At 46.2% G+C, this 10,368-nt stretch overlaps 1 protein-coding gene and 1 long non-coding RNA gene across 2 annotated transcripts; both read left to right on the top strand.

Moving 5' to 3' along the window:
* Nucleotides 1-355: 355 nt before the first annotated feature.
* Nucleotides 356-3,250, top strand: LOC117053906. Its single transcript, XR_004427448.1, has 4 exons — nt 356-396; nt 595-676; nt 911-993; nt 3,206-3,250. It is a non-coding gene; the product is annotated as an uncharacterized LOC117053906 (long non-coding RNA).
* Nucleotides 3,251-3,288: 38 nt separating this feature from the next.
* LOC117053904 (gastrula zinc finger protein XlCGF52.1-like) lies at nt 3,289-7,106 on the top strand. Its single transcript, XM_033162228.1, has 2 exons — nt 3,289-3,332; nt 5,904-7,106. Exons 1-2 carry the CDS (start codon nt 3,290-3,292, stop codon nt 7,091-7,093), a joined length of 1,233 nt encoding a protein of 410 aa, XP_033018119.1. The 5' UTR covers nt 3,289; the 3' UTR covers nt 7,094-7,106.
* The last annotated feature ends 3,262 nt before the right edge of the window (nt 7,107-10,368 follow it).

Genomic DNA, 10,368 nt, shown 5'->3' with positions numbered 1-10,368 from the left:
GCTGCGCCAGAAGCAGGAAGAGGCCATGCCATCCAAAGTGGGAGCAGTGGGGGATTCTGGGAAAAAACTGTGCAGAAGATCCTGGGTGAGGAGGACACCCTCTGCTCAGAGGTGCAGAGCCAGCAGTTCAGGCAGTTCTGTTTCCAGGAGGCCAAAGGACCCCGAGAGGTTTGCAGCCGACTTTACAACCTTTACCATCAATGGCTGAAGCCAGAAAGGCATACAAAAGCTCAGATGCTGGACCTGGTGATCTTGGAGCAGTTCCTGGCTGTCCTTCCACCGGAGATGGAGAGCTGGGTGAGGGAATGCGGAGCAGAGACCAGTTCCCAGGCGGTGGCCCTGGCCGAAGGTTTCCTCCTGAGTCAGGCAGAGGAGAGGAAGCAGGCAGAGCAGCAGGTGAGAGAGACTTTCCTTTGGATACTCCCAAGGGGCTCCGAACGAGAGTGAGTGTATCTGAAAATTCTCTATTAATATACTGCCCCTTTTTGGAAAGCAGCTGTTGAATATTATCAGATTGCCCTTGGGTTTTTGCCTCTGTCATTCCTTTTCTAACCCTTCTTCATATTCTGTTTTGAATCTTTGTTGCTGTTTCAGAGGCAGGATCAGTTTGCAGAAATGGGCCCAGATTCCTCTGAGACCGAAAGGATTCCGTTGGACACCAGAGAGAGGCTGTTGGGTAAGGAAGGAGTCAGTTCTCCGTTTGGTGTCTTTCCGTGGATATAAAAACTAATCCATGGGTTCTTTTCACCTTTTGGGGAGGAAGACACTTGGGGCCAAGAGCACCAAGGAAGGGAGATGTAAAACCCACTAAATTATGAAATGGGTCCAAATGTCCAGATGTACTCAGATGGTGAGACTTTTTGGAGAGAAGCTGCACTCCTGGCTTCCCACTTACCTCTGTCTCTTGCAGGTGACCAGATGATGCCAGCAAGACTTCCTCATCCATCTATTCTTGGTGGTGAAGGAGAAGCAACGGCTGTGGAAGCAGCTCAGGTAGAGGGAGGGAGCCCAGTGGGGAAGGGGGCTGAGGGGTGGGGCAGCCAGGGTGTCTCTGGCCCCGAAGGAATCTCTCTCCTCCTCTTGGCTTCTGTCCAAGCTTCTCTTAAGGCATCTTTCTCAAGGGCAGCTTGGACAGAAGCCAAGAGGCTGGAAATGCCATTCGAGAAACTTAATGTGCTGAGAATAAGGAACAGCCAACTTGCCTTAACTCGCCTTCTGAAGGTCAATAGAATCATTCATTTACATGTAGGTAGCTGTGTTGGTCTGCCGTAGTCAAAACAAAACAAAAAATAAAAAAACTCCTTCCAGTAGCAACTTGGAGACCAACTAAAATTGTTCTTGGTATGAGCTTTCGTGTGCATACACTGAAACAGAAGTCACCAGACCCTTATATATAGTGAGAGGGTGGGGAGGGGTATGACTCAGAAGGGTGGTGGGTTAACAACTGTTAACGACTGCAAATGGTCTTACAGGAAAAAGCAAGGGGTGAGAAGGTTAAAAATAGCTTTGTCATCTATAATGAGATAAGAATCCAATGTCTCTATTCAGACCAGGTCTCCGGCAGACCAACACGACTACCTACCTGTAACTGTTGACGACTGTTAACAACTGCAATTGGTCTTACAGGAAAAAGCAAGGGGAGAGATGGCTAAAAATAGCTTTGTCATCTATAATGAGATAAGAAGCCAATGTCTCTATTCAGACCAGGTCTCTCCATGATTTTAGGTTTGGTAATGATTTGCAATTCAGCCACTTCTCTTTCCAGTCTATTTCTGAAATTTCTTTGTATTAAGACAGCTACTTTGAGATCTTGTATAGAATGTCCTGGGAGACTGAAGTGTTCTCCTACTGGTTTCTCTGTCTTGTGATTCCTGATGTCAGATTTATGTCCATTTATTTGGCGTAGGGTTTGGCCTGTTTGTCCAATATAGACAGCTGAAGGGCACTGTTGGCATTTGATTGCATACACAGTGTTGGAAGATGAGCAATTAAATAGTCCTGAGATGGTATGTTTGATGTTGTTGGGGCCAGTAATGCTGTTGTCTGGGTTTATGTGGCAGCAAAGTTGGCATCTGGGTTTATTGCAGGTTCTGGTACCAGTGTCCATGTTAAGTCTGGTTGTAGTATTATTGTGGGTGAGGAGTTGTTTAAGATTGGGTGGCTGTCTGCAGGCGATGAAAGGTCTTCCTCCCAGAGCTTGAGAAAGAGAACTGTCATTGTCTAGGAGAGGTTGTAGATCTCTGATGATGCGTTGTACTGTTTTAACTTGGGAGCTGTATGTGATTACTAGTGGTGTTCTGCTATTTTCTTTTTTGGGTCTGTCTTGCAGCAAGTTCTCTCTGGGTATCAGTCTGGCTCTGTTGAACTTAAAATCATGGAGAGACCCGGTCTGAATAGAGACATTGGATTCTTATCTCATACATGACAAAGCTATTTTTAACCTTCTTACCCCTTGCTTTTTCCTGTAAGACCAATTGCAGTTGTTAACAGTCGTCAACAGGTTTACCACACCTATCAGCCGATCACCCATTCCCACCACCCTTCTGAGTAATACCCCTCCCCACTCTCTCACTATATTTAAGGGTCTGGTGACTTCTGTTTCAGTGTATCTGAAGAAGTGTGCATGCACACGAAAGCTCATACCAAGAACAAACTTCGTTGGTCTCTAAGGTGCTACTGGAAGGAATTTTTTTAATTTTTATTTTGTTAGGATCATTCATGTCATTGTCGTTTTATTTCTAGAGTTATCATTGAAGGCTAAAATAGGCTTCTAAGCAGTTCATCAAAAACAGTTCCCAGGATTCACCTAACCTGCTGCATCTGTTGCACAATGGGGTTTTCCCCACCTTCTCCTCCCCCCTTTCTCCCATCGTACTCCCAGAAGTTGTCTTTAAGGCATCAGAAGCCCCCCCCCAAAGAACAGCACATGGGGAGCAGAGAGGCGATCCTTCCATCTGGCACAGACAGAAGGATTGTAAGAACAAAATGCAGAGTTCCACCCATTTACACTAAGATTAATGTCCATCACTAAATCGCACAAGAAAATAATTCCATCAAGACATTAAAAGGAGCAGCCACAATTAAAACATGCTGTAGAACAATCCCGTTGAAACAGAACACCATTTAATGAGCAGAAAGAAACAGAGCAATGTGTAGCAGATAATCTTTATGCTGTCTAAAGAGGACCTTTTTCTTTCTCTCCCAGGGTCCAGTGTGCTTTGAAGATGTCGCTGTTCATTTCACAGACGAGGAGTGGGCGTTGCTGGATCCTGACCAGAGAGTTCTGCATATGGAAGTCATGGAGGAGAATCATGGGATCGTGGCCTCTCTCAGTAAGGCTCCCTTGTGGATCATAATCTCTGTTTTGAAATTCCACACATATCTCTCTCTGATAAGCCTCTCTAAATTTTGATGGAGCTCAACAGGGCCACTTGCAGCATCTGGGATTCTAATAACCCCCCCACCCCTGCAACGTCACCTTAAATGGAGGGCTATCAACTGTTTTGACTGTGGTCATGACCAAGCCAGCATAGACATTGCTGAGAATGGAATGGGAACATGCTGGGAGTTTGAGGTTAGGAGAACACATCTATCATAGAATCATAGAGTTGGAAGAGACCACAAGGGCCATCCAGTCCAACCCCCTGCCAAGCAGGAAACACCATCAAAGCATTCCTGACAGATGGCTGTCAAGCCTCCGCTTAAAGACCTCCAAAGAAGGAGACTCCACCACACTCCTTGGCAGCAAATTCCACTGTCCAACAGCTCTTACTGTCAGGAAGTTCTTCCTAATGTTTAGGTGGAATCTTCTTTCTTGGAGTTTGAATCCATTGCCCCGTGTCCGCTTCTCTGGAGCAGCAGAAAACAACCTTTCTCCCTCCTCTATAGGACATCCTTGTATATATTTGAACATCTTTGTTTGACACTGTCCTGCCTTGTGCTGCCCAAAATCATCCTGACACGGAGCTTGTGGAAGGCATTCAGGGGCTGTTTCTGACCATCGTAATTGTCCATGACTCACTTCACAAAGCAGCTTGCTCAACACACAATCCTGATAGACCTTCATCTTGGTATTGAACAGTAAGAATCCCATTTGCCCATAATGAAGAGGTTGTTGATTAGGGTAGGACCTCCTAGTTGACAAAATCACCCACCACCTCTAGTGCCTGAAACTCGCATGGTTCTAGGTGCATTTTGCGACAGGGAATTTCACAGACACGAGCAGTTTCTGAGCTCTGCACGCAGAACTGCACCTACAATTTTGGATTAAAATTGCCGTGTGGAAGGAAAGGATGACTTTTTCTGCTTCCTGTGTTATAAAAATTAGGTTCAACCCCGGAAGGGAGTCCACGAACCCGGGGGAGAGCCTTAGTAGGGCTCCCCTCCTCTCAGGAGCACTTATGAATAAATAGAGATGATACAGAATCTCCCAAAGCAAGGCGATAGCCCTTTATTAGAAACTGCTGCAGCAGGGTGTTTTTGCAAGCAAAAGAACTCGAACAAAGGTGCGCAAGCTCCTATATAGACTTTTGAAATTGCCCCCCTCCAGCTCAAGACCACCCCTCCATACATCAGAATTACATCACAAATTGGGAGGGTCTGGTAGCAGTGATCTGAGCATCTTGGACCCTGCCCCCATGTCTCCTCTTGCCCTTCACCAAAAACCCATCAAGTGAAACAAAAGATATTTACATTTCCCTATATCCCAGCCAAGTTAATCACACCCTTTTGTCTGGCACTCAGGTATCAGGATGCCAGAGATTATCACTCAGACAGAGGGCTGTTGAGTAGCTGGAGGGGCAACCCCCCCTTTTTGTTCCTGAGACAAAGAAATACTTGGTCAGTTGGGAGTGAGGCCTGTCTTCCTGAGCTGGTTTTCAGACATGTGGCCTTATTTGTTTTGGTACATTAATAACAATTATTATATATAAATAAAATACCTTAAAATTCTTACAACACCTGACTTCCAGCTACTCTCTGAAGACTGAAGGAGAGACCTTCTTAAAAAATCATCGGGGTGGGCAGGGGAAGGACTAGACCATGTGAAAAATGAACATATTATTTTAGCTGCTGATCATTCCTTTTCAACTTTGTATTTTTGTCATAAAAGAGTGCACCTAGACCAGCGGTGGCAAACCTATGGCACATGTGCCAGACTTGGCACACAGAGCCCTCACTGCTGGCACACACACCGTCGGGCCCACCCAGAACTTCTTTTTTGCTGTTAGCAGGAGATTGTGTTTGGCAATTGGTCTGTTTTTCAATTTGCTGCATCAGGGGCTATTTCTGATTGGGCATAACAGCGTTCGTTTTTTAACCCTTATTGTGCTGGGTTTTTTGGCGCTTTGGCAGATGATGATGTTGGTGCTGCACATTAGTTCCAACAAAGGTATTATTCATCATTAATTTTTGTTCTCCCCACCAAAAAAGCTCAGCAGCTTTGGGGTGTCCCCCCAAAAAAGCAAAGCAACTTTTGCAACCCCCCCAAAAAAGCTCCAAAACGTTGGTCAGCAGCACTCTGGCAGACGATGATGTTGGTGCTGCACCTTAGTTCCAGAGAAGTTATCATTCATCATTTATTTCTGTTCTCTCTCCCCCCCAAAAAAGCTCAACAACTCTGGGCACTTTGTGATAAATAAGTGGGTTTTGGTTTTCAGTTTGGGCACTCAGTCTCTAAAAGGTTAGCCACCACTGACCTAGACATTCCATTTTTGAGCCCATAACCTAGGTTTAAGGTGCCCTTTAGGTCCTAGCTTTCTAACACTGACCACCTCTAGTGTGTGGTCAGCAATGGTGATGCATGGAATTCTTCACAATTCTTCACAAGGGTTAGTGATCAATATTCAATACAGTGCCACTCCATTTCTTCCTGCAGCTCCAATCCATTTCTTTCTTCATTGCAGGTGGTGATGATTTGGAAATTGAGAGCGAGGGCGCCCATGACAGAATCCACACAGTGGAGGAGCCATTGCCACTCTTGGAGTGTGGCGAGAGCTTCAGTCACAGCTCCCATTCGACTACCCACCAAAGAAATGCTATTGAGGAGAAACCCTCTCAGTTCTTTGAATGGGGAGAAACCTTCTGTTGGAATGAAAGCCTCACTTCACAGGAAATAATTCACACAGGGGAGGACCCACTGAGATACTTGGAATGTGGAAATAGCTTCAGTAACAGTGCACATCTCATTTCGCATCAAATAACTCACAGCAGGGAGAAACCCTATCAGTGGTTGGAATGTAGGGAAAGCTTTAATACAAGCACAACCTTCAGTAAACATCAGAGAATTCACAGGGGGGAGAAGCCATTTCAATGCCGAGAGTGTGGAAAGAGCTTCAGCCAGAGCACCCATCTCACAGCCCATCGAATAATTCATACAGGGGAGAAACCCTATCAGTGCTTCGAATGTGGGCGGAGCTTCAATCACAGGGCAAATCTCACAGCCCATCAAAGGATTCACAGTGGTGAGAAACCCTATCAGTGCTCAGAATGTGGGAAGAGTTTCACTGTGAGGTCCGGTCTCACTTCCCACCAAAGAATTCATACTGGGGAGAAACCCTATCAATGTGTGAATTGTGGGAAAAGCTTCAGCCAGAAGGCAAGTCTCAATTCCCACCAAAGAATTCACAGTGGTGAGAAACCCTATCAGTGCTTGGAATGTGGGAGGAGCTTTAGTCGGAAGCAAAGTCTCACTTCCCACCAAAGAATTCACAGTGGTGAAAAACCCTATCAGTGCTCGGAATGTGGAAAGAGCTTCACTGTGAGCTGCAGTCTCACTTCCCACCAAAGAATTCACAGTGGCGAGAAAGCCTATCGGAGCTTGGAATATGGAAAGAGCTTCAGTAAAAGCGCCCATCTCACTACCCATCAAAGCATACCGGGAATAAACCCTATCAATGAATGGATTGTGGAAAGAGTTTCCTCCAGAGAGCCGATCTCACTTCCCACCAAAGAATTCACACAGGCAAGAAACCATATCAGTGCTTGGAATGTGGAAAGACCTTTAGTCACCATGCCAATCTCGTGGCACACCAAAGAGTTCGCTGTTGTGAGAAACCTTATCAGTGCTCAGAATGTGGGAAGAGCTTCACTGTGAACTTCAGTCTCACTTCCCATCAAAGAATTCACAGTGGTGAGAAACCCTATCAGTGCTTGGAATGTGGGAAGAGCTTCGGTAAGAGGACCAAGCTCATGGCCCATCAAAGAATTCATACAGGGAGAAATCATAGAATTTTAGACCTGCGGGAGACCCCTGGGTCATCAAGTCCAATGCAGGACTCTCAATTAAAGCATCCATGACATATTGCCTTCAAACTTCACAAACCTCCAAGGAAGGAGAGTCCACAGCCTACCAAGGGCGTCTATAATTTGAAGCCATTGGTTTGTGTCCCAGCCTCCGGAGCAGGTGAAAACAAGCTTGTTCAATCTTCCACATGACAGCCCTTTATGTATTTGAAAAGGAATATCGTATCTCCTCTGTCTCCTGTTTTCCAAGCAAAACGTACTGAACTACCTCTACTGTTGCTCAGAAGGCTTCGTTTCCCTATGCTTAATTGACTTGGTCACCCTCCTCTGCACACCTTCCAGCTTGTCAAAATCCTTCTTAAATTGGGGGACCCAGAACTGGACACAGGACTCCAGGTGTGGTCTGAACAAGGCAGAAGAAAGTGGGACTATTACTTCCCTTGATCTGGACACTTGACTAATTTGGACGCAGCCTAGAATAACAGCCTTTTCCCCTGCTGTTGACTCATGTTAGTCTTGTGGTCCACTAAGACCCCAGGTCTTTTCCACATGTACTACTGGCAAGCCTGTTATCCCCCATCTTATATTTCTGCAGCTGATTCTTCTTGCCTAATTGCAGAATCTTATCTTTCTTCTTAGTGAAATTTATTGGTTGCCTTTATACACCATCTGTTTCTTCAAGAAGCTCAGTGTGGTGTTAAGTCATTCTCCCCCTCATCATTTAATCCTGACAACAACCCTGTGAGGTAGGTTAGGCTGTGAAGCCATCACCCAGTGAGCTTCATGGCTGAGTGGGGATTTGAACCCAGGTCTCCCAGGTCCTAGTCTAAAACTCTTAAGCACTGTACCACACTGACTCTCGAATGAGACTCTTGGAAAGTGCATGCATGCGTGTCGACTGAAAGTTTTCGTGCAATGTCTTGGTGTTGGTATTTAAAGTTGTGTACACATGTATCAATGACATTAATATAATAATGGTAATTACAGTAGAAGAGTAAATTTTAGGAAATGTTAGATGGCACCAGGGTTAGTTTGGAATACTGGGATTGAACAATTGAACTGAACAATTTCCACATAAATCACAACAAGATCTAAAATATAAATTCCAACAGCAACAACAACCCCAACCCCCCTCCCCAAAAAAAATCAAGAGCAGCCTCAGCTTTTGCAGCTGGAGTCAATCCTGGTTCCGTCCTCCCAGACCAGGTGGGAAAGGCCTGCAAGGCAGGAAGCTGCTCTTCCAGGACTCATGTCGAGACGGTCCTCTTCAACAGACCTTTGTAGCTGGAGTCTGTCCGCCCATCAGTCACCCTGGGCCTCGCCTTCCCAAGCCAAATGGAAAGGTCTCTAAGGAGGGAGCACATCTTCCAGGACCTGCAGCCAAGATGGTTTCCGAACTCTTCAGTAGAGACCCACATTGGCTCCCAGTACTTTTCCGAGCACAATTCAAAATGTTGGTGCTGACCTTTAAAGCCCTAAACAGCCTTGGCCCAGTATACCTGAAGGAGCGTCTCCACCCCCATCGTTCTTCCCGGACACTGAGGTCCAGCGCCGAGGGCCTTCTGGTGGTTCCCTCCCTGTGAGAAGCAAAGCTACAGGGAACCAGGCAGAGGGCCTTCTCAGTAGTGGCGCCTGCCCTGTGGAACGCCCTCCCACCAGATGTCAAAGAGAAAAACAACTACCAGACTTTTAGAAGACATCTGAAGGCAGTCCTGTTTAGGGAAGCTTTTAATGTTTAACAGATTATTGTATTTTAATATTCTGTTGGAAGCCGCCCAGAGTGGCTGGAGAAACCCAGCCAGATGGGCGGGGTATAAATAAACTATTATTATTATTATTATTATTATTATTATTATTATAGAATGTTTCTTCCAGCCATTAGAAAACTTCATTTCCTCCTGACTGGGACATCCTCTTCCTCTTGCATGTGTCTAGAGGTGGTTGTGACCTTACCTGCCCAGGTAACACAAAAGGACAAGGCACGCTGCACACTCTCTTTTGTCTTCCTCTCCATCGTAGGACAACCAGCTTTTTAGCTAGAGATGCTCTGTTGCTTTCAGCCAACAGTCGACAAAGGGACTATTCCCATATGGGATAGATTCCACATGTATATACTCTGTAACTAAGTCTGCCTTCAGGGATCCATCTGTGAACTGAATGTGTGAGTAAAAGCATATACTTTACACAAGATTGTGTTGTGTCTATTCTTTTAAGAGGGATACTAAGGGAAATTACCAGGAATCTAATATTGAGAAGCTTAACCAAGCCTGCAACCAGCTACCCTCCGTGCATTTACAGGGGAATGTAAAACTCTGCTAAGTTATAGAACTTGCTAGCGCAAGTTAGGAAGGATATTATTAATCAATGTATCCTCTCCTGCCTCCCTGAACATTCCCACACCCCTCAGCTGTAGGGCGGCTGTGGGGGAGAGGCGGTGGGCAGACGCAAGCGCCACGCTGCTATTTCAGGCAGCATGGAGCCTGCAGGCGCCCAAGCCACCATGTCACTCCCAGGTGGCAGCCGCCTTTCATTATGTTTGTTGACTGAACTAAAGTTTCATGAGTCCAATGTTGTTGGGTTTTTTAAACTCTCATTTTTGTCATTTTGTCACACACACCCCCCAGTGATGACACCTGGGTCAGATTGCGCCCCCCGCACCCTCTTCCTCTGCCACTGTGTGTAGAGGACATTTGCCATTTCTTACTACAATGTCCACTATATACAGACGCAAGAAATTGATTAATAAAACCCTATTTCACAAAGAAAACAAATTAGCCCTGGTGGAGAGGGTGAAACGGCTGCTGACTTTTGCACCCCTCTCCCATAGCTTGGCACCGTTGGCTGCCCTGCTCCTCCCTCCCTCCCCACTTTTCCCCTGCCCCACCCTGGAGACACCTCCTGGCCAAGGAGGCAGCTGGAGCCCCTTTGCAGGAGGGGGGGAAGCTTGCAGGGAGGCGTGAATTACGGGCTCCCTCACCCCTCCATTAAGTCCTTATTTGGGTCTGTCTACACAGGTAGGGGGACGTGGGGGCGCTGTGGTCTAAACCACAGAGCCTAGGGCTTGCCGATCAGAAATTCAGCGGTTTGAATCCCCATGACGGGGTGAGCTCCCGTTGTTCAGTCCCA

Source organism: Lacerta agilis, chromosome 10 (assembly GCF_009819535.1).
Source record: "Lacerta agilis isolate rLacAgi1 chromosome 10, rLacAgi1.pri, whole genome shotgun sequence".
Classification (NCBI taxonomy): domain Eukaryota; kingdom Metazoa; phylum Chordata; class Lepidosauria; order Squamata; family Lacertidae; genus Lacerta; species Lacerta agilis.
This window is presented reverse-complemented; position numbering and strand designations above follow the sequence as displayed.